This window comes from Vicia villosa, linkage group LG7, assembly GCF_029867415.1.
Source record: "Vicia villosa cultivar HV-30 ecotype Madison, WI linkage group LG7, Vvil1.0, whole genome shotgun sequence".
Lineage (NCBI taxonomy): Eukaryota > Viridiplantae > Streptophyta > Magnoliopsida > Fabales > Fabaceae > Vicia > Vicia villosa.
In genome coordinates this window covers 69,568,212-69,592,692 of record NC_081186.1, presented here as the reverse complement: position 1 = coordinate 69,592,692, position 24,481 = coordinate 69,568,212, and the positions used below count along the sequence as shown (strand labels likewise).

General features: G+C 36.1%; 1 protein-coding gene and 1 long non-coding RNA gene across 3 annotated transcripts; one reads left to right on the top strand and one right to left on the bottom strand.

Moving 5' to 3' along the window:
* Positions 1–259: 259 nt before the first annotated feature.
* LOC131620709 (GBF-interacting protein 1-like) lies at positions 260–10,414 on the bottom strand. 2 transcript variants are annotated; one of them, XM_058891856.1, is made up of 11 exons: positions 9,942–10,414; positions 5,553–5,596; positions 5,042–5,147; positions 4,506–4,632; positions 3,762–4,126; positions 3,487–3,675; positions 2,993–3,389; positions 2,441–2,738; positions 2,179–2,340; positions 1,555–2,040; positions 260–1,059 (listed from the first exon to the last, which is right to left on the bottom strand). In XM_058891856.1, the coding sequence occupies exons 1-11, from the start codon at positions 10,102–10,104 to the stop codon at positions 763–765; spliced, it is 2,634 nt and encodes an 877-aa protein (XP_058747839.1). In that variant the 5' UTR covers positions 10,105–10,414; the 3' UTR covers positions 260–762. The 2 variants fall into 2 exon arrangements, with proteins under 2 accessions (XP_058747839.1, XP_058747840.1); XM_058891857.1 differs by having other exon boundaries at positions 3,487–3,669; positions 9,942–10,413.
* Positions 10,415–23,260: 12,846 nt separating this feature from the next.
* On the top strand, positions 23,261–24,214 carry LOC131617372 (uncharacterized). The gene is made up of 4 exons (XR_009288562.1): positions 23,261–23,557; positions 23,661–23,711; positions 23,848–23,888; positions 23,995–24,214. It is a non-coding gene; the product is annotated as an uncharacterized LOC131617372 (long non-coding RNA).
* The last annotated feature ends 267 nt before the right edge of the window (positions 24,215–24,481 follow it).

The window sequence follows — 24,481 nt, the reverse complement described above, 5'->3', positions numbered from 1 at the left end:
TTCCTAGATGAAAATTAACAACAAAAGCCAAATCTTATATCACATTCTCAAGTAAATTTGCTAATTTGTCCAATTGATTGATTATATGACACATGTTACAAGTATGTCCAAGTTGTCTATATGATTCTATCCGACTCAAAGTTAATATTCATTGTTTCACTCAATGATGCATTGTAAACAAGTTACACCATCCTACAAAATGGCCAAGGGATGAATGTTACTTCAAATGTCAAATCCAATCTCATGGCATGATCACACATATTCTCAAACACTAGCAAATAATTTTCTTGCTATCAAAAATTCACTTTACATGTAAGACAAGGGGCAACAGAAAAAGCTTTCCCCACCAACCTAAAACCTTCCAAACCCTAACAAACTCAACTAAAAACAAAGAATGGACATTTCTCATCACTCAACAATACTCTTAATAGAAGTTCAATGACCTCAACAGAGCTATGAAAAGGTATTAATGCTAAAAACACAATAGCAGGAGTAAAAATTTAAGAGAAAGCCTGCATATGTTTGTTTCTACCTCCGTCTAACTTTAATCGTTCGTCAATATCAATCGGTTACATGTGTCCTACCTTTTATGTCCTCAACCCAATCAACCAATCAGAAGATTATAATGGCAAATTTTCCAGCTTTTTTACACTCAAAACGTAACGTAGCCAATCGCCACAACTTTTTCCTCACGGAAATCCAAGTATATTTTGGAATTTCCCAAAAAATAAGACTCAATCAATCATCTAATATAAGCAAGGGCTAGTAATTGCTTGGCCAATTGATCTGTGCATGTTGAGGTTGCTGATAAACATTTCCACCTGGTCCTACCATGTCAACTGCTCCTGCCATTGTTTGAGATTGCTGCAACAGTGGATGGACTGCTGCAGCTGTCACTGCTTGGGCGGGGTGATAGATGCTTGCGAAAGTGCCATGGCCAGCCTGAGTTGGGGCAAAAGTCACGTGCGGACCTTGAGGGGGAAGGTTGTAGAATGAACTGGTGGGCAAATTAGTCATGTCTCGGCCAGGTGCAGCCACCCACACTGCTGAACCTTCACTCTGCAGTGGAAAAAATAAATGTCATAACTATCATCAAAAGTAAGGTTTCTGATGCCCAAAAAATATAGTCAAATAAAGCGGAAAAACTTATGGCCTGTGCTTTTTCATAATTTTCTTGAAGGAGCAGAAAGCTGCTAAGCTTAGGGCATGTTTGGATTGGTTAGTTAGAGTTTCTTTATCGACATAAAAGTTTGGGAGAGTTTATGGAAACAACTTATGGTATGTCCATAGCCTGTTTTTAGATTATTTCCTTAAGCTCACCGAGATAGGTTATGAAAATATTATATTGAAAACAGTATTATTTTGCTTTAAATTTTGTTATAAAAATAACTTATGCACTTATTAAGCACTTGATTACATTGTTTATCCAAACAAAGCCTTTGCTGAACTCCAACATGTGAATGGGTTAATGTGTTTTTCTTTGTTCGTTCAAATACAAGGTTATTTTTAACCAAACTGATGACACTAGAGGCAAAAGGAACAAACATTACAAACCTGTGGTCCAGTGATGTATACATTACTTTCCTTGAATTGGGAGGAACCGAGATCCTCATTAGAGTTCGAATTCCCTGCAGCTGTTGCGGAATTATGATTATAACCAGCTGGAGAGGAGCCATATAGTCCAAAAGCGTTTGGCATTACGAGGTGAGTTGGGTTTGCTGCATTTGTTCCAGGTTTGAATTGTGGAAGAGGATATTTGATTCCTGGGGCTGCCACTGTTGGAGGAGATGGATATACGGTGGTGGCTTGAGGTTGTTGAGGAAACGCACCGTTACCCAAAAATTGGTGGATTGCTGGAGGTGGGACATAGAATGGTGAAAAGTAGTGACCATAAGGAATGTAGTTTGGAGGGTAATGGGATAAATGAACCGCACTCGGCCGGAAAACTGGGACAGGCTGCTGAGTAACGGCTATTGTACTTTGCATCAGTCCTGCAGCTTGAGTTGTAATTGGGGTTTGACCTGCTGTGGACAAGATACCCTGCAAATAGAATATGATTATTTTACTAGATGTTAATTATAATATGGAAATATATAAAACTTCATTGAGACTTGAGTGTTAAAATTAATCATGAAGTTTCTTATTGTAGTTGTCAAGAACTTATGTATTGATGCAAACCTCTTGAGGAGATTGAGAATTTGGAGCGGGCAGCACTGTAATATTGCCGTTGTACTTGGTGGTTGCCCCGGCAGAAGCAAAAGGAGAAAGACGGCCATCACTATCAGTACCTGGTCGGAAAAACTGGGCATAATAACCAGCTGGATCCAACTGTGGATGGACCTACAGTAAGATAACAAACGAACTTAACTTTTTACGCAACAAAAATGCATAATAAACTAAACTAAAATATGTACAAAAACCATATAGTAGCAGGACTTACAATAAAGCTTGGAAGCCGAGAAATATCGCGTGCCTGAGACTCGGAATTGTCGAACGGTGTGAGCTGAGGACCCAACATTGGGGGCACAAAACCATAACTGTAGTTTGGAGAAATATGCACGCCTGGGTATTGATGACCTTCGGACGGAAAAGCATTGTCTTGCTTGGACTCATTAGACTCCTGATTGGTACTGGATGACCCGTCAACCTCACCCGATTCTAGATTCACAGGTGTGTTATTGGGTGAGAGTGGATGGTCAGGATAATCTTCCACCTCGGACGTAAGTGTACCATTTTGACTGTTGAGTTAAAAAGACATGATTCATTAAAATGAAAATATTCATTTCTTGAAAGTTAAAAAAATCATACATGCGATCAAACAAATAACCAGCTAAAAAGGCATTAAAAATTGTTTATTCTCTCTACTAACATACAAAAAGTACTTCTATATTTATAATTATATTCTTCCCAAGTTTTAATAGAACTCGTCACAATGAGATTCTAAGTCCTACAAAAACTACATTCCCAAAGCATATAGTTGAGCATAACAAACCTTGAATCCTGCTCCTCCGCAGTTTCTTCAATATTCTGAGAAGTTTCAGAAAGTGGCGTGGAATTGGAACTCTTTTCACTAGCTGGGCCACTAACATAGCTTGTTGTATCGACTCCAAAATTGACTCCCAAAGTTCCAAAGCAAAACTTATTCTTCTCAGAATCTGGTACTATGATATGATTTGGAAGTATAACATGTTGATGCTGTGGAATACGCAAATTCTCCAGCTTTCTCTGAAGTTCTGAAGTAGCTATTTCAGTGTCAAGGGCACTAGACGCAGACTGTAATTGTCTAGGTACTTCAGCTGATACGGGAGGAGCCTCAGGTGCAGTAGCAGGTCTAGAATTTTGATTATATGTGTTTGTGGGCTTTGGTTTCCATTCCTTATTAGAAACAGCTGTTGAAAAAAGAAACTAATTATAAATCTTGTAAGAGAGAAATGATAAAAGGCTATGCAGGAGACAAATTGTGTTGGCTGAATTGCAGAAAACTACCTTTCTGAGGGCCATTTAATTGTTGAGACCGGTTATTGTAATTAGAGGATGGGCGACTAACTGAAGGGCTTCCGAGAGTTACCGACGATGATGGGGATGGTATCTCATTGCCGTGATTTTTTGCTACTCTTGGGGATTTACTTTGAATCTTTCCTTGCACAGAAGAGCTACCAGTCTCAGAAGCTGCCATTGGGGGGGAATATCATTTGTTAATTATGTTTTAAAACTTCAAAACAAAATAAACTATAAATGTAGATAATGTCAAACGTACTAACCAGCAGTTAGTTTGTTCTTGGCTGAGTTAACAGCATTTGATTCTCCAAGAGAGTGTTGGTTTCCCACTTCGTGTCTAATTGCACCGACAACACCAGGAAGCCATGAATTATCAGATGGAACCAATACTGGATCAGAAGAGAAGTAAACAGCCGATGAGGCTGCCGGCCCAGTTCCAGAAGCAATTGTTGCAACTGGATTTGATTTATCAGAAGATGAAGCACTATCCACATTATTATTATTATTGTTATTGACAGAAGATTGAACCATTATGTCTTCGTTCGCAGCAGGTGATGGGGAAGGACTCGCGCTACTAATAGTTCCAGAAGCCACATTTGTAGGACCATTGGCAGTAATAGGCGCAGAGCTGAAAAAGCATATGTATAGTTAATTAGTTATGTAGTTTGAACTGAAAACATGTAAAAAAAAAATTAAATTGGCATTATAACATAAAGGATAGAAGACAACAATGGTGGTAAGGGCCTGTTTGGCTTAACTTATTTGAGCTTATCTATCTGCATAAGCACTTGTGAAAATGTTTGAAGAGTTTATGGAAACAGCTTATGACATATCCATAAGTTGTTTTCAGCTTATATACATGAGCACTTGCATGAAAATAGTTTGAATTATTTTATTTGGTTATAGAAATAACTTATAAATAAGCACTAAGCTCTTATGCTGCAAGCACTTAATTAAACTATTTATCCAAACAAGGCCGAAGACAAATTACTAAATATAGTAGTCACCTTGTTCCGGAACTTTTCCCTTTAGATATTATCTCTTGAGAAGCTGATGGTTGTGGAGCAATTTTTTCAGAAGGTAGACGAGCTCCACTATCTTTGCCTGTAACAGAAGTCTTTCTTCCACTAGCATCTGAGAAAAGGTCCATAAACATATTCAGATATTCTTAATTTAGGTGCTTTGACTAGCCATTATAATATCTAAGTTTGAGTAAGAATCCACACTAGAATGCAGAGCTATAGCTGTTATATTTCACCTAAGCTACAAAGTATACATGTAAAAGGCTGGGCAACAACTTCCAAGATATATTGCAAGATCATTGGTTTGAAAACAAGACAGAAAACAGCTAGGTGATACTACATCATGTTCATCAATCCACTTCTACAACTGCTCGATAGATACACCGTACACCGCGTAAAGTTGTCAGAGCAAAAAACAAGTTTATCCAACAAAAGGAGCTTATTTAACGAAGGGGGAAATGAATAAATAAATTAATCAATAAATAGAGTCAAACATGTTGTAGTTAAGAACAGTTATTCACCATGAGATATATTATGAGAAGAAAAATTTCCCCGACCACCCCTAGGCCCCCGTCCGTGGGTGCCAGGTCTCCCGCGTGGCTCTACATGTTCTCTGTTGTTGAGACTCTGCAAAATAATTAACAAATAAAGGAGAAACAAGAACAGAATTAGCAAACTATGTTGAGAGATTAGCACAGATTTTGAAAACAAGTAAAGCATAAGTTGATATTAATAAGAACCATGTCGCATAACCAAATGAGTGGCATGACTTCTTAGAACTCCTAAAAAAGTTTCTATACACACACACACACACACACACACACACACACACACACACACACACACACACACACACACACACACACACCCAAATCCCTGTGTGCTATGATTAGGCACAATTCCAGCACACTCTCTATTGTCGAGTATTAAAATATAGTCAAGAAAAATTACAAAAGAAAAAATGGATAATCAAACAAGAGAGCCCATTAATATTATATTATTGAAGTTCATCACTTACAATAAATATCTTACCTCCTTTCTCTTGTCCCTCTTTCTTTTGACCTCATGAAATGTGTCTGTAAAACAAGTAATTTATGTTTAGGCATGTAGCAAGAACGATTAAAAAGAGAAAAGATCATAAATTCATTTAAAGTTTAAATTAGAAGTTCAGACCCAATGAGCCCATAAAAGTTATTCATGATGGGCTTCAAAAAGAGAAGAATGAGACATTAAATCAACAACCCAGAAACCTCTAATATAATGCCCAAGCTGCTTCAAAATGTCATCATAAATAGCAATATAATGGATCCTTATGTGCAAATATGATGACAGCTTGAAACACAGCACTCCAACCAATTACTCAAAAGGGATAGCAAGTAAAAGAAAATGAAAATGATTACCAAAAAACATCTCAACACGCATCTAAGGCCACTCAAGTGCATGTAAAACTAACAGAGTTATCAACCCTGGGAAATAGCTGCGCTATGCCAGGAGAGCGGCGTGGAGGCCGGCCGCTATGTGATAGTACATCATGTCTCAGTTTTGATATCTCGACTGCGATTGGCCTTGCCGCAGGTCGCGAGAGCAGAGCACTGCCCGGCCGGGAGTGGGTTACAACCCGCTATCTGTTTTGAAGCAAAATTGCCCTATTTACCCTTAAAGAAAATAGCGAAGACCGTTTATGTCATTTTGCATAGCTTTGCCCCAACCTCAGAACACTCCCCGTCGTATTCTCACTTGTTTGCTACCTTCATCATGTTCTCAGTCCTCACTCATCCTCATCGTTTGGTTCCACCCCATCCTCTTCTCATGTGTTCGATTCCTCCCCTCCCAGTGTCGCCGCCTGCAAAGGTTCCTCCGCTATTTTTCTTCTTTTCTCACCATCCTCTGTTTTTCTTATAAATTTTTCTTTTTTCTTCTCTTTAGTTCTCACTGTCCTCTGTTTTTTTAAGTAATAAAAATTTAATATGTTGAAGAAGATGAAGAACTGGAAGAATATAATGGGCTGGAGGATGAAGAGGAATATGTTGAAGAAGAAGACTTGTTTGATGATGATGATCTATGATTTCTATGTTTGTTTGAATTTTAATATAATAGTAGTCTAAGTTTGAATTTTAAAATATCGTGTTTTGAAATTTATTAAGACTTGATGACTTGATTAAGATTTTTTTATTAACCCTTGTGCTTTGATAATTGATTTTATGAATCTTTTATAGGTATTGTGTTAATTGTTTAGTTCTTCATTAAGTATATGTTTTATAGTTATTATTCATATAATTAGTCAAATAGTGGTTATCCCGCTATCCCATTTTTTGAGTCGGCCGCTCCACTCCGCTATCTGAGATTGATAACTCTAAACTAACCATGCATAAAAGTTAAAATTGACAACTACTAGTTTAAATTCACCCATAGCTAGAAGAAGCACATGTTTGGCATTCTCAAATATCACACTAACATTGCACGGCATGTAGAAGCTAACAATTGTAGCTTGAAAAACCACAGCAGAAAGGGTCTTAAAAGTAAGGTGGAGGTGACTCACTTTGTTTTCAAACACACACGAAACTAGCAAGATTCTAATTGAAATGTCACAAAATATATAAAAATCTTCAAACTTCATGCACCAATAGATTATTCCATTGGAATCAAATGCTTTTTACAATATCAGAAAATCTAAAGATTACTACTACATGCAAACACGCCATTGCATTGCTCTTGGCAATTACTAAATGCTTGTTGCAGAGCACTTCACTGTTGTGAAGTGTAGAACCGCAATTAATGTTCCATCAACATATAAAACTAATTTAGAGATCAATAACTACTTTTCTAGTATCATGCATAGCATCTTGATTCGTAGATCCAAATTTAGGGTTTGTCAGCAAATTTATTTTGAATCAATTTGACCCTCCTTCACCCTTGTTCTAGCCTTTAGCCCTTCATTCAGTACTGCATTTACTGGGAAAATCTGTTATTCATGCAACTCTTTTTCCTTCAACTTATAAGGTAAGGTCAAATGCAGCTTTGTAAAGAAGTTGTTTCGGCACTTGATTTCCTTCTTTTTCAAAAGATCTTCTACCTCTCTTCCTATTCATGCCTCATGGGTTAATATCAGTCAACCGAGTCTGTAATTACCGTGTTAATTATAATTTTTTACTGCTATTCTTAAGATAAATTAGTTAAATTAGTTAGCCTTTTCACTTTTTTCAAGTAACTCATGTAATTTTCTTCTCTACTATACAATCACTTGTTACGAAAATGCTTTCTTCCAATTGATATTGTTAAGAGTCCCACATTAGCCAATAAATATATGACCTGGACCAAGTGTTATCAAATAGTGGCGCCGTGGCCGCTATGGTGGATATACATGGCGGTTTTTGGGCTCGCCATAATGGTAAATATTGGCCGATATTGCGTGTTTTTCCGCCATAATCCAATATAAGTATAACAGCACCGCAAAGCGGCTGATATGGTGGGATTTTGGCTCTCCAACAACGACAGCACTGGCCTGGAAATATGTTTATAGATGGGGGCAATTCTCACATTACAAGCCGTTTTTGTAGGGTTGAGTAAGGCCAACCACAATTCTAAGGTAGTATCATAGCATCGTTCATGATTCGTTAGGCCACCTACTATCAAGTTTCTGCTATCAAATCACCCACCATTTTATATCCACGCATCAAGCCCAATAGTGTTGGGCGTGAGTGGCGTTAAAAGTTCTACATCTGATAATATATGGACTAGGCATATGTTTATAAGTCGAGAAAACTCTCACCTTACAAGCCGGTTTGTAGGATTGAGTTAGGCATGACCACAATTCTATTCTAGGAGGTATGAAGTCATAAAACAAAAATGGAGTATCAACTATATGTTTTGTTAAATTGTTTGAAGTGTTTTCATTCCATTCTCTTTTTTTGTTAATGTAGCTTTGCATTGTTATCTACTATTTGGGGTGCAAGTTGGTTTTGTTTGACCAAAACACTCATTCCAAACTAATTACGTAGGTTCAATTATATTTAACGTTTGGGTCAAACCTGAACGAACCCAACCTCTAGTTGTTCGGGTATTAGGTTCATAACATTCAAAATCGATAGCCCAGTACTCGAACGAAATCAATGTATTTTTATCATTTTTTATTTTACTTACAATGTTGTGTTATCACTGTCACTATTTTGAAAGACTGCAGAATATCATATAATATATTCTCAGATGTAAAATATAGGGTTCCACTTGCACTCCAGACGATGTTAGGTTACTATAAGATGCTACAACTGTTGCCTACAAACAGAGCCGAGTACACCAGTGTGTGCCCTTGGTTGCGACTGCATATGTGTTTGCATTTTGCACTCCCTCTGGTTCAGCAGCCACCTCCATCCTCTGTTGTGCTCGTCTTTGTTGTGTTGTGTTCACACTTCACAGATGCTACCATTAAATTGATTTAAAACATGTTTGTTAACTTTGGACGACATGTAGACAACTATCCCGATTTAACTTAACTGGCCATTTTTTACTGGTTTGAGTTTTTTCTCTCCCTATAACCAAACCGAACTGGCCAATTACACCCTATCTACTTTGCCATTGTCAGCTTCGAATATTTCCTCATTATTTATAAACTATGGATGAAATCCAACAAAACTGCAGACAAATCAATCTATAAACACATAGCCGAGACCATCAATGAAAATATAAATGAGGATTGATTTTCAAACTGTCCTTATGCATAGGGAAAAACAGGAAATACAAGTGTGTGGTCATTGAATCTGAAACATATCAATGGCATTAATCCTATTGAGCATCGAAAGATTCGATTTTAACTTTTAAGTACGGTTTAGATTTCTACTAAATAGACTTGTCAAGAAGGGATTCAGTTCTGGTTTCTACTTAATTAACAATCATTTGCTAAAAACAAAATTCAGAAATTTCAGACCCGCATTCGAAAAAGGAAACTTTTAACCTAGTTCAATTAACCAACTTACTAAACTCCATGCAAACACAACAGCATCAATCAAACAAAACTAAATATCTAATCAAATGAACCTAGATTCAGTAAACGAGAAGACTTAAAAACAGAAACAGCTCAAGTCATTACTTAACTAAATTAATAAACAAACAAACAAAAGATGCAAGTTAAACATGAATGAAACAATGAGCCAAGTCCATAACCTAAATAAATCGAACCGTTGTAAATTCCTAATTTCACCCCCAAAAACTAAACTTTAACTAAACCCAGCTACATAAAGCCTCTCAGAAACCTAAGCAGGCATTAAAATCAATTCACATCTTACCCTAACAAACTGTATCAACAATCAACACTATAGAGTCATTATAGCAAACATCTTAAGGTCCTACTAAGAAAAAGGTAAACAAAATCAAACCTAGATGATAAAACACATGGATCACACAAGTAGTAAGATCAAGATCAAATACCCTGAAGAAGGAGCTTCTGAGTGGTCTCATTGGGATCCATAGAACACTCCTTAAGCATTGCATAGATATCTTCATCACTATGATTACCTGTGATCTCCTTAATATTCTGGATCGTCTTCTTCACACTGTTTGGAATTGAAGCCCTAAACCCACTACCACTCATCTTAGAAACAAGAAAGTCGCAAACTTTGGAAGAAAAAAACAGTGGGCAATGAAGATTTGGGAACAAGGGTCAGTGAATGATTGATTGAATTGATTGATTGGTGATAATAGCAAAAAAGGGGGTTAAAGTGGAAAATTGAGAGAGAGAAAAAAAATGATGAATTTTTTCAATGAGGGTTTGAATTGATGTGTTCTATCTCAATCTCAATTCTCAAGTAGGGAATGGGGAAAAGAGAGAGAGAAGAGAGAAAGAGCAAAGGCTAAACCAAAGTGTGTGGGTTTGTTGTGTTTTTTTGTGTGTATTGGCTTAGCTCTCTCTTTTCTTTCTTCTTGTCTTTTATTTTCTTTCTTTTTTGAGTCTTTTCCTTCATTAATAAAATATTATATTATAGATATAAAATTTTAAAAAAATAGTGTGAATAATTATTTTTATAATAAAAATAATATATTTTCATAAATTGATTTGATGTTTGAACTATTTTTAAAAATGTATTTACACTGAATAATTTATAATATAGTTAATGTATATTAAATGCTATAATAAATTTATTTTTGGTGTCAATGTTACAATAACTATTATAACTATAAGTCTATTTTGTTTAAGTTTATTTATTAATGACAAATATTTATTTTTATTTATAAAATAAATTATAATTCTTTTATTTTAAGTTTAGCAGTAAAAGTGATACAATAATATTAAAAAGTGGAGAATTGGGATGTCATGCTAAATATTTTTATAATATTTTTTTCTAGTGGATGGAGGGTCGAGGCTCAAACAGATAAAAACACTAGGCAATAAACTTTATAGAAAAAGACTTCAAATCATTTACAAGTATGTTGCTTAACCAATTATGACAGATTTCGTACCACGTACACTTTCTAATGTCCAAACACCCTTGTTTAGCTAGCAAGTCAGCACAACAATTAATTTCTCTATGGGAATGCTCAAAACTCAGGACACCAAAGTTACTACCAACTTGATGAATCTTTATGATAAGATTCAAGCCTTGCAAGGGAACACTCTTCTTCTGAATTCAATCCACAACGTTTTTGTTATCAACTTGGACAAAGGGTTTTCTATAACTTTTTTCCCAAGCCTGGTTCAAACCAATAAGCACTCCCTAGAGTTCAGCTTTATAATTGTTGCAAGTACGAATGTTCTTACTAAAGCCTCCCTTCTAGTTGCCATATTTATCTTTAAAATTTTCCTCGCAACCAGCTAAATTGCTATGTTGAACAGTACTATCTGTATTTAAACATAAACAATCCCCAATCGAAGGCTTCCACTGCACTTGACTAATCTTGGTTTGATTAATCTAAACTCTATCATGTAACCTATTATTAACGTGATAGAAGGACACTTCCTCTTTTATAACTTTCGACAGATTATTAGGCACAACATAATTAGGCTCATGAATCCTCTTGTTCCTCCACTCCCAAATATTGTGACAACTATAAGCCCAATAAGATATCCAATTAAAATAATTAGACATCATCTTATGGGTTTTGTTAAGCTCAAGTCAATCACTTAGCCTGACAGAAAAGAAAATCTTCTTGTTATCATTATTGAAAAGGTGGTTCCAAATCTATTTTAGAACTTTGCAGTCACGAAGAGCGTGAAGGCCTGAAGGGTAGTTTCAAGTTGACCACAATCATCATAGAACTGATCACGCAACTTAACGTGATTGAGAAATATATTAGTTTTGAGAATATTGTGATGCACTATCCAAATAAAGTCCTAACATGCTCTGGCACAGTTATCTTCCAGATGTCTTTCCAAAAAGAATATGGTTACTCAGAAAAAGACTGGTTAATATTGTCTAACATGCTAGTTATAGAGAAGGCTCCAAATATAGTGTCTCCCCAAATATAAATTGTCAACAGCAACTTCAGAATTCTTGGAGGAGGATTGACATGGATTTTTCTTAGAACATATTTATCAAAATGTTTTCTAAGAAGAATCCAATCCCAATTACCATCTTCTTTAACAAGATCAGTAACCTGGATGTCCTGGTTTTGGATAGGATCCTGTTTCATAAACTTGTCAACAAGCTTCGTTCCAAGTTCTTCCCATGCATCTTTCCAAGCTTTGATACTCTTACTATTATCAACTTCCCAACAAGACATATCTTGAATCATGTGCAAGAGATGCACCAACTTCTTCCATAGACTGGAGTCAGTAGGTTTGGCCATAATACCACCCTTTCTTCTAGACAAATTGATATACTTACTACATATGATGTTGCATCAAAGAGAATTGTTTCCAGCTTTTATTTGCCACCCTGGTTTAGTAATGCACGCTTAACAAGGTCTCTCAAACCTAATCCTCCAGAAGCTTTGAATTTCGTTAACTCATTCCACCTGATAGAGTGCATATGCTTCTTATTATCATTATCACCCCCAAATGAAGGACCTTTGACATTTTTGAATCTCTCTAAGGCAGGTTTTAGGAACCTCCACAGTCATCATGGTATAAGTAGGCACGACCTCAAGGACAGCTTTAACGAGAGTCACCCTTCCTGGAAAGGAGAGCATCTTACTCTCCCACTGGGCAAGCTTGTTTTACACCTTGTCAATAATGAATTTGTAATCTTTTACCTTAAGACCTTTGTTGGTTAAAGGTACTCCCAGATAAATGCCAAGCGAGGAAGATTCTCTGAAACTCGATCTAGCAATGATGATTATTCTAGTAGCAATAGGGGTGTTACTAGAGAACATTAATGGTGGTTTTCTCCATGTTGGCCTTTTGACCAGGTGCCATACAGAACCGGTTTAAAATCTTCGTGATAGTTTGGATTTGGTTGTCTGTAGCCTTGCTAAACAAAATTAAATTGTCTACAAACATCAAATGAGACATAATGGGACCCTTGTGGCCAATATCCATACACTTCCATCTTTCATCTTCCAATGCATATTTAATCATGTGGGAAAGTTTATAAATGCAGAGGACAAAACGGTAAGGAGACAAGGGATCTCTTTGTCTTAATCCTTTCTTGGCCTAGAAGAAATCACTTGTATCACTCAAAAAGCACACAACTTGACAGAGGTAACAACTCCTATGATGAGATCCTCGAGCTTATAAAAAATTCCAATTTCGGAAAGGACTTTAACAAACTTCCAGCTAATATTATCGTAAGCCTTGGCGAGATCGACCTGAATAGAAAAATGACCTATTAAGGCCTTAGATTTGTTCATGTTGTGGAGGACTTCCTAAGCAATGACAATGTTATCATGGATGCTCATATTAGGGATACAATCAGTCTGGTTAGTGGTCACCAAACTATTCATGTGATTCTTCAGTCTATTCATAATGACTTTGTTAAAGAATTTATATATCGAGTTACACCGTGCAATAGGTCTAAATTGATGCACAGTTTGAGGACTCTCCATTTTAGGGGTCAGGCAAAGGTCGGTTTGGTTGATATCTTCAATTTTTTCTTCCTTATTGCATTGTCTCTAGATAAAACAACAAACAAGTTTTCGAGTAATATGGAACATTCTTTGGAAGAAGCCGACTGTGAACCCATCCGGACCAGGAGACTTCCAAGAATCCATATTAAAAATAACTTGTTTGATTTCTTAATCATGAGATTCTTTCTCAAGGAACATAGCGGAAGAACCCAACAAAATGGGAAATTTGTGTCTAGTGAAAATCTAGTAAGAGGTTTCAACACCAGTGGTAAAAAGCCCTAGAAAATGATGATCAAACATTATTTTTATAGCATGTCCATATTCAATACACCTGCCATCTTTGTCCTTGAGCATGTTAATAATTTTCCTTCTCCTTCTTTGAACAATCCTGGTATGGTAGAATTTAGTGTTTATATCCCCATCTATAATCCGATAATTTTAGCTCTTTGGAACCAAAGGAGCTCTTCCTATTATAGAATTTTGAAAAGCTCAGTTTAAATCTTCTTTTCGAAATTTTTGAGACCCACACGGTCCTTCCCATTCTGAACATCTATCTGAATACCTTTGATTCTACCCAACAAATGGTTTTTGACTTTCTTGATGCTCCTAATATCATGATGTTGCCACTGAGTAACATTGTTTTTGAAACTATTCAAATTACCAATAAAGATATTGTTATCATCCCAAGCTTCCTTCATCAATTTTTTAAAAGACTCTTCAGTTAACCATGCACATTTGAATTTAAAGGATTTAGGAATCCTCCTAAGCTCATTATCCATGAAAGTAATAAGGATAAGGTGATGGTCGGAATAGTCAAGCATGTGGAGGACTTTAACTTGAGCCTCTGGCGTTGTAAAACACTTTGTCAAGATTTTCTTGAATTCTCATTTCCCCATGGGTCAAGGAGCCCCTCCACGTGAATTTATAACTTGTAGTACCAATGTCAATCAACTCATAAGCATTTACTCTATCATAGAAAGCATTACACTTCCTAATGGAAGTCAGATTCCCACCAGTTTTCTCAAAAATCTTCAGGATATCATTGAATTAGCCTCCTACAATCCAATCTTTTATCCATAGTTTCAGCAATCTCTGTTAAATATTTCTATAATTTTTTTCCTCTCCTCCAAAGGGCTAGCGTAAACAACAGTTGGGTACCAAACCTTACCATCTTCAAAGTTTATGACAGCATATATATATATATATATATATATATATATATATATATATATATATATATATATATATATATATATATTGGAAATGAATCATAAGAATTTTCATTATAACCTTATGATCTTTCCATCCCATCGTTATACCGTCCGCATAGCCTCTAGCTTTAGAAAAAGAAAAACCATTATAACCCATCTTATCGAAAGCATTTTTGAGGTTGGCATGACCTGATCTAGTCTCCATAATGGCTAGAATATCAAGATGTCTTTCTTGTTTGTAAGAGTTGCACATACGAAAGAAGGAAATATTACCTGGCTCACAAAAATTCCATAATATGCTTGAGATTTGGTTGCAATCGATAAAAACTTATGCAAAATTTCTAGTTTCCCCTTGCTGACTACTAAGAGTTTTAGGAACTTTATCTTTTTCTTCTTCAACCTCATTGTTCTCTCCAACCTTAAATATTTTTCCTGTTTGATGAGGAGAAGTCTCATTATCCAAGTTCAGAAAAATATCAGTTTATTGAGTTAAAAAATATTAGCATCTATATCACTTTGAGCCCTAATGTATTTAGGACCTAACTGGTTCAGCTTGGAATTTCGGGCATGAAACTGACCATTAAATTGGAGCTTAACACAATCTTGAGTAGTATCCTTTTGCATCCTAATAAGAGTTTCTTCTATTTCCTTATTATCCATCACTTTTCTCCATGTCTCCCAATCCTCTCATCTTTGGGTTTGCTTTTGCAGAGATCATCAAGCACCCTTTTGTGTATCTTTTACTTTTGTGCTTTATGCTTTACTAACCATAATGAAAAAAAAATGCCTTGTTTCTTTTGCAAGGTAGGGCTTTGAATCAAGAGCATCAAGTGATGTTTCCTTAGCTAGGGTTTTGAATTCCTCAAGTCAAAGTATGGTCGACCATGGATCCATAAAGGTTATTTCATCAAGGTTTTGACTCATATCAAAGAGAATTCTCCTCAAGCATCATTCAACATGATTTGATCAAAAATAGTTCCAGTATTGGTTGCTTATTTCTCAAGAAAACTTCAAAGGTTCATGTGTTTATTTTCATGCTTTCACCATCAAGTTACCTCAAGATTTTCCAAGATTAATCAAAGATCAATCAAGAGTCCATATTTTTAGTCCATATGATCATCAATGTGCCATGAAAACTCAAACCCCCCATTGTTCCAATCGGTTGCTTTTGTCCAGTATAATCAAAACTCAAACTCCCCATTGTTCTAATCAGTTGGTTAATTTATACAAGAATCATTGTGATACAACTCGAGCCATTGTCGCTAACTACAATTTTTAAAATTACTCTTTTTAATTTGTGTGCGACAGCGGATCAAATTGGCGCCGTTGCCAGGGATTCTTGTTGTTTTTAACCGTTAATTGAGTCATAGGTGTCGATTGTAGTGTTTTGGCCCCTCTGATTTTCTGTTTTGTCCAATTGGCATCTGGACGTCCGATCTGGTCCGAAAACCCAATTTTTTGAAAAATTGTGTCCGATTCAAAATCCATTTTGTGTCTTGGGAGCAGAAAAATTGTGCGATCATTTTTCAAAATTCATCATTTTTTAATGAATATTTTTACTGTTTTCATAGTTTCGAAAAAATTAAAAAAAAAACTCAAAATTCTTATTTCACTTAATTAGATTAAATTTTATGTTTTTGTATTTTTATGAATTTAACTTAATCAAATCGCTTCTTGCGATTTGTTTTTGGTTAATAAGGACATTATTGTTCGCATTTGTTGCTGCGTTGCTTAATTGATTTTGATTCTAAACTTGCTTTTGATAACATGGCTGATCAAAGAACACTAAGGCAGTTTGTTGTTCCTGATGTTAATTACAATGGTTTATGTATTTAACATGATGATGTTGTTGTTCCTTTTGAATTGAAATCTGATTTAATACACTCTTTGACAAGGTTTAATGGTCTTGCAGATGAGGATTCTCCTAGGCATATGAAGGAATTCCAAGTTGTTTGTTCTACACCATTGAGAACTGAAGGAATAACTGAATATCACTTTAAGCTCATAGCCTTTCCATTCTTACTACATGGCGTTACCAAAGATTGGTTATACTTTCTTTAACCAAATTCTATCACGACATGGAATGATTTGAAGAAAGTCTTCCTAGAGAGATACTTCCCTGCCTCCAGAGATGCGTCAATCAAAAAAGAGATATGTGGTATTAGACAGAAAAATGAATCATTGGCTGAGTATTGGGAGAGGTTCATACAATTAGTATCCAGCTGCCCTCAACACCAGATTACCGAACAGTTGCTTATTCAGTATTTTTATGAGGGGTTGTTACCAATGGATAGAAATATTCTGGATGTTGCTAGTGGTGGAGCACTTGTTGATAAGACTCCAACTGCTGCCAAATCCTTGATTGAGAACATGTCACTCAACTCCCAAAAATTCACAACTAGAAACAATTTTTTGGTCCTGAAAAAAGGGGTGAATGAGATTCAAGCTTCTTCTTCCAATAAGGCACACAATTTAAATATCTTTGGTCCAAGTCACACAGTTTAAATATCTTTGGTCCGTAATACAAAATGATGGATAAATAGAAGGGATGTAAGTCATCGAATTCAAGTTAGGTGGCTGAAATTGAGGAGAGCTTCATGGGTTTTATGTGACCCAAAGGTTCTGCTCAAGGTGAAGGGAAAATTTTATCGGACTACGGTAAGATCTGCAATGTTGTACGAAAAAGAATGTTGGGCGGTTAAAAATCAATGTGAAAATAAAGTAAGTGTAGCAGAGATAAGGATGTTGCGTTGGATGTGTGGTAGGACTAGACATGATAGGATTAGAAATGAAAATATTAGAGAGAGTGTTGAGGTAGCACCTATAGTAGAGAAGATAGTATAAAATAGACTTAGATGGTTTGGGCATGTAGAGAAAAGACATGTAGATTTTGTGGTAAGAAGAGTATCTTAGATGGAAAAAGTCAAACAATTAGGGGGTGAAGAAGACCTAAAAAAACCTTAATAGAAGTTATTAAGAAAGATCTCAAGGTTAACAATTTGGATAGAAGCATGGTCCTACATATAATATTATGGTGCAAGTTGATCCATGTAGTCGATCCCCACTTAGTGGGATAAGGCTTGGTTGTTGTTGTGAATATTAACTAACTACAATGGTCAAATTTGTTAAATGATGTAGTTGACATAATTGACTTATTTTGTCATGTTAGTTCTCTTTGAAGTGTTAGTCTGATCTCACATATAGTAGTGAAGAGCTGTCAAAATGGGCTATCTGGCCCTGACGGGCCCTTGGCTTTTTAGGGCCGCGCCAAAAAGGCTCTGTGTAATATAGGCTCGAGATTTACTACCCGAGTCCGGCCCTAGATGGGCTTCGGACTACCCTGCCTTAAATGGACTTTTTTATTTAAAAAATTAAAAAAAACTCCATAATAATTGTTATAAATAAAATTAAAAAATATGTTATTTTAAACATAATATATTTTTAAGTACTATATTAACTCTTATAAATATGTGTTTCTAAATACAATATATGTCTAAATTGTATAAAATAATACTTGAATATTTATTATAAGAGAAAAATTAATATAATATGTTGATTATATTAATGTATAATATTTAAAAGAGAAAGATTAAATAGAATAGAGATAAAATTTAGTGAAGTGAAAAAAAACAATATGCTATTTTGGAGTAAGAGAATATAAACATAAATATATATTTTTTAATTTATAATTATGCGAGCCTAATGGACTATCCACGACTCATATGGTCTAGTCCTAATGGGTAGCGGGCTTTTCAGGGTTGGCTAAAAAGACCCTAAAAAATATGGGCTCTAATTTTAAAACTCAAGCCCTATAATTTTTGAGAATTTCTTTACCCACCTCCCTATGGGGGTCACCCCCAGTGAAATTCCCCATTTGCCCCTGCTTCGGAGATGCATCTCCGAAGTAATTTTTTTTTTAGATTTTTTTTTACTTCGGAAATGCATCTCCGAAAACACCACTTTTTTGGTGTTTTCGGAGATGCATTTCCGAAATGCATGAAAATTCAAAAAAAGGAATATTTCGGAAGTTCATTTCCGAAAACATATCTGCATATACAATTTTCTCTCCTTCACTATTTCATCATTTTTTCTCCAAAACTTCTCCAAACCCTCTCCAAAACTCAATCGATCTCCATCCATTTTTCGTCTCAAAATCAAGTTTCAAACCGTTGATTATGTTAAAGGGGGCATAGAAAGCCACAATTTGAGGTAAACATCTCTCATTTCATCCCCTATTTCACTACATTGATTGAAGAATTTTCTGCTGAAACCAGCGATGGTTCGGAAGTTCATTTCCGAAATATGTTACCTAACAAATCTCGGAAATGTACTTCTGAAATAAGCCATGGCAGTAAAAAAACAGTTATGGCCAATTTTGCTAATTTTTACATATGTTAGGTATGGTGCATCCGGACAACATTGTGCACGACGACGTAGTAGCTAAAGCGGAAGTTGTCAACGTTAGTAGCGATCCGGGTATCGACGTTAAATCGATGATCGATGCGGTTGATGTTCGGCAACAATTTACAAATGATCGGAGCTTCGCTAGTCGTGAACAATTGATTGATTGGGTTCGTAACGAAGCTAGTAAACTTGGATTTGGAATTGTTATTTTAAGGTCCGACAATGAAAATAGTAGGCGGAAAGCTTTCGTTGTTTTGAATTACGAGCGGGGTGGGAGTTATGTACAATCAAACCGGGTGTTAAAACACGAAGACACGGGATCGAGAAAGTGCGAGTGTCCGTTTAAGTTGCGCGCGACTCGGAGGGTTGATGATTTGTGGCGTTTAAGCGTCATTTGTGGAATTCATAATCATGCCTTGGATGCCAAGTTACACGTGCATCCAATGGCGTGTTGTTTGTCCCGCGAAGAGAAGATTGTGATTTCGGATTTATCGATAGTTAAAGTGGCGCCTCGCATCATACTTGCCGATTTGAAACGGAAAAAACCGGATAACGTTTCAAATATCAAGCAAGTTTACAATGAATGACACAATCTTAAATTTTTGAAAATGGGCCCTCGGTCGGAAATGCAACAACTTTTGAAACTATTAGGCGATAACCAATACGTGTCATGCTTCCGAACGTCCGAGAACAAAGTTACGGTGCGTGATATTTTTTGGACTCATCCCGAAAGTATCAAACTGTTCAACATATTTCCAACCGTTCTTGTCATGGATTCGACGTACAAAACCAATAATTATAGGCTTCCTTTTCTAGAGATAGTCGGTGTGACCTCGACGGACAAGACTTATTCGGTCGGGTTTGCTTTTTTGGAGTGTGAAAAAGAAGAAAACTTTACATGGGCTTTGGGAATATGCAAGTCTTTGTTAGTTGATCAAAAGGTTATGCCAAACGTCATTGTTACCGAGCGGGACAATGCTTTGATGAATGCGGTCGATACCGTCTTCCCGACATCAACCGCATTACTTTGCCGGTATCACATAACTTGCAACGTGAGAAGTAAGTTGAAACCCGCGGTTGGGACAAAAGATAGGCCGGATGAAAATGGTAAAGTTACCAAAGCCGATGTTGTTGTGGATAGGATTATGGCGGCATGGGGGGAGATTTTAGATGCACACTCCGAAGAGGTGTATATCGAGAAATTGGTACACTTTAGGTCTTTGTGCGTTTCCATTAAGACTTTTTGTCATTACGTCGAATCCACCATCCTTGACAAAGTAAAGGAAAAAGTTGTGAGCGCTTGGACGGATCGAGTTAGACATCTTGGTTGCACCACGACTAACCGAGTTGAATCCGCACATGCGGTCTTGAAGAGGTGGTTGGGTGATAGCAAGGGAGATTTATGTCGGGAATGGGACACCGTGAACCAAATGCTCCAAAATCAACACAATAAAATTCAAACATCGTTCGGTCGGAGCAAGACGGTTATGGAACATTGGTTTAAGGGCCAAATTCTATTCTCCCAATTGATTTACAACATATCCCGTTCGGGTTTGAATTTTATGTTTCATGAAGCGAAGCGGGCGGAGACCACGGGTCCGGATAGTTCTTTATGTGGGTGCACCATTAGAAAGACATACGGCCTTCCATGTGCTTGTATACTTTAAAAAAAAATGAAGTTGAACTCACTGATACGCATGGATGAGGTAATCTACCATTGGAAGAAGCTCCGTTTTGATGATTTTGACCCGCCGAAAGAAAATGACTCCAAAATCACCATCTCCGACGAGTTGGAAGTGATAATGGAGAAGTTTGCTAGTGCGGATGACACAATGAAAATGCACATAAAAGAACAATTACGAAAAATTGCATTTCCGGAGACCACCGATTTGAAACCGCCATCTCAACCGGTTAAAACGAAAAATGCACCGAAAAAGTCCAAAAATACACAAGAAGACACATCAACAAAACGATCTCCTTCCTACTTTGAACATGTTGATGCATTGTTCCCAGATTCACCGACACCAAAGTCCAAGTGTAGTGGTAACAAAGGAGCCCGTATTTCGAAGCCACCTCGCACACCGCCGATCAAAAAATCACCCATTATCTACATTGATGAGATGCCACTTTTTATGCACAAATATATCGATAACATAATTGATGTTGGAGGCGACGACAATTGTGGATATCGGGCCGTTGCGGGTTTGCTCGGTAAAGGCGAAGAAAATCATACTTTAGTTCGACGGAAACTTCTTTTGGAGTTGACTTCGCATCGGGACATCTACGCCCGACTATATGAAAATCAAGAAAATTTTGAGAAACTTCATGATTCACTTGTTCCATCACTTACCGGTATCGCTCCGGTTTCGAAGTGGATGTCATTCCACGATATGGGCCATCTAATAGCAAGTGCATATGATCGGGTGTGTGTCGATTTGACGAGATTTGGACTATGTGAGACATTCTTTCCACTTCATAGTCGACCGCCATTGGACGCGTCGAGCCGCATCATATGCATCGGGTATCTAAGATCGCAGCACTTCGTGCAAATGTTTTTGAAACCGGGGTGTCCTATACCGGCTACTTCTTGTCAATGGACGACACATCATTCAAATGAGGCGGAGACTTGGCCGGATCCTTTCGTTTCAAGAATGGCGGAGTTTTAAGAAATGACGAGCCAAGAGCGTGAGCAAAATAAAGAGCGGTCGAAGAACATACCTATTTTAGATTTAGGAGCCACCGATTGGTTCGGTGAATTTTAGTTTTTACCGGACCATTTTTTGTTTGTAATGACTGTTTTTTGTATGTATTGTCGTTTACCATGTAAAATCGGACCGATTCAATACATATATAATATAAGTTTGTTTTATGTCATCATTGCCTAATTTATGCCTATTTTGAATGCTTTTGGTATTGTTTACACAAAACACTCAGCAATGCACAAAATACAAAATTCACCTCTGTTTCTGCATAATTCGGAAATGAACTTCCGAAATATACTTGTTTGCAGCCGAATTTCGGAAGTTCATTTCCAAAAATACCACTGAATGTAGGATAAGGTTTGTTGGGCCATTATTGCTCCAATAAGTCTATAAATACAACACATTCTTCTTCATCCCCTTCACACCACAAAACACAAATGACACAAACCTACCCCCACCTAGCATTCGTCTACTTCACCACTGGCTACCCGATGCCGTTCCAATTCCGCTTCTCGCGCGACACGCCGTTTGCAGAGTTGATAACGTCGCTCAACATGCTATTGCAATATCCGGAAAATCGAAAGGTTGTCAAGCTCGAGTACCGCTCGCCATCGCTTAACGACGACGGAGACGTTGAGTTCACACCTTTTGAGATCAAGAACGACGAAAATTTAGCGGTTTTGTGGACAACTTTCGACCGATTTTTTTCGAAGGGTCCGATCGAGTTGGACGCAAAACTTCAAAGATCGGGGGACGACGTTATCAAAATGTTGACTCATCCTCAGCTACCCGTGTTTAACAATATGTAACTTTAATCTTAGGTAATGTGATCGATGTAATCTTCATCCGTTAAATAAATCGAATCGTTGTTGTTTGTTATTTTTCTTCTGTCCAGACCTTATTTCGGAAGTACATTTCCGAATTCTTCCAAGGGGGTGAATTCGGAGATGAACTTCCGAATACACCAATTTTCTGGAAAACAACTTTATTTCGGATGTACATTTCCGAAATCATTGTTTTTCATTAAAAAAAACATGTTTTCGGAAGTACATTTCCGAAAACACTTTTTTTTTCTTCAATAAAAGCACGTTTTTGGAAATGCATTTCCGAAACAGGGGGTATTTTGGTAAATTCCCCAGAGGTCACCAAGTAAGTAAGGAGGTGGGTAAAGAAATTCTCTAATTTTTTAGGCCTGGCGGACCGGCCCATATAAGCCAGTCCATTTTGACGTGAGTAGTGAGTGTGTATCTTTGTAATCAAATGAGACTAAATAGAGTAAACATTAGCATCAAATTTATGTAATTACAAACAAAGATGAAAAATAAAAACAAATTTTAATTGCACTTCTTTTAAGATGTCACGTAATCCTAACAATGTGCATCTAAATGCAACTATGTTTAGTTATCTACAATATAAGAAAGTTAACTGATCTGGAAAAACCAAAAATGCCCTTCTTGCCCAATATTAAGCCACGTGTATAGGCTTAACAACCAGCATTGCATTTTCTTTAATTTGGAACCATCTTGCTTTTCCACATCTCCACACTCTTTCAAATTTCAAATAAAAATTTTCATTTTACAAACTCATTTCTCTCTCATCTTTCTATCCAAACTTCTATCCTATCTATGTAACCTTCTTTTCTTTCTAATCCTTTCTCCTACAACATGATTTCCATTTCAAATTTGTTGGTGATGAATCATGTTTCGATTTTTTTAAATTACATGAGGTAAATCCATTTGCACGGATTTGATTTTTGAAACCCTTTTAATCAAAGTTGTTTAATTTCTTTATTTTGCATATGATTCTATTTTTTTGGTGGTGTAAATCAGACATGCAGGACTTTCTTGGAAAAGTTTTGAATATTGTCAATGATGAATTTGGTATTGTAATCCTTTTCCCCAAAATTCTGATTTTTATGTTTATGTGTAATCTCCCACTTCTCTCTTCAATGCTTCTTCTTAAATTTTACATATATGTTTTACATGTTTGTTTACTGACTCCGTTTTTCTTTTTCAGAGTTTTTGGTGTTGCTTTTCTGTGTTTAGATGGTTTTCAGGGTTAGGGTTTCACTTTTTCACCTAAACTTTTAATTTTATCTTTTTTCTATAAATTTTATATTTGTTTTCATCATCTTTATAAATTTCAGATTGAATAATTTTTCAGATCTACTGATTCAACTGCAAGAAGAAATACGAAGCAACACAAGTCTATTAACTTCTTCATCTCTGTGATTCTTCATATTCTCTCATGTTGTTGGTTTTTGTTTTTTTTTTTTTTTGAATTTTAGATTTTGATTTCAATGTTGCTGGGTTTTTTTTTGCTATTGAAGGTTTGATGATGTTAACACTGTTTCATATTCTCTCATCTTTAATTTATTCTTAACTACTAGGTATATTATAATATTATAATAGTAAAAGAATATCAATCAAATGAAACAATTTTATTAACAGTTCAATAGACATGATAGAAATATAAATATATATATATATATATATATATATATATATATATATATATATATATATATATATATATTAAGACATTATTTTTCATTTTTATATTACTCTTTTAAAAACGTATTGACCATTTACATTTAATTTTTTTATCAAAAATAAAAGACAACTAATGATAGTTAATTGTGAACCAATTT

Bases quoted from the DNA above. Each gene is read 5' to 3' on its own strand.
- LOC131620709 (XM_058891856.1), bottom strand. From the start codon at position 10,104: ATGAGTGGTAGTGGGTTTAGGGCTTCAATTCCAAACAGTGTGAAGAAG. The intron at 4,633-5,041 runs GTGAATAACTGT...ACCTTTTCTCAG, and splicing joins TTCTCATAATATATCTCATG to ATGCTAGTGGAAGAAAGACT. The intron at 1,060-1,554 runs GTTTGTAATGTT...TTTCCACTGCAG, and splicing joins TATACATCACTGGACCACAG to AGTGAAGGTTCAGCAGTGTG.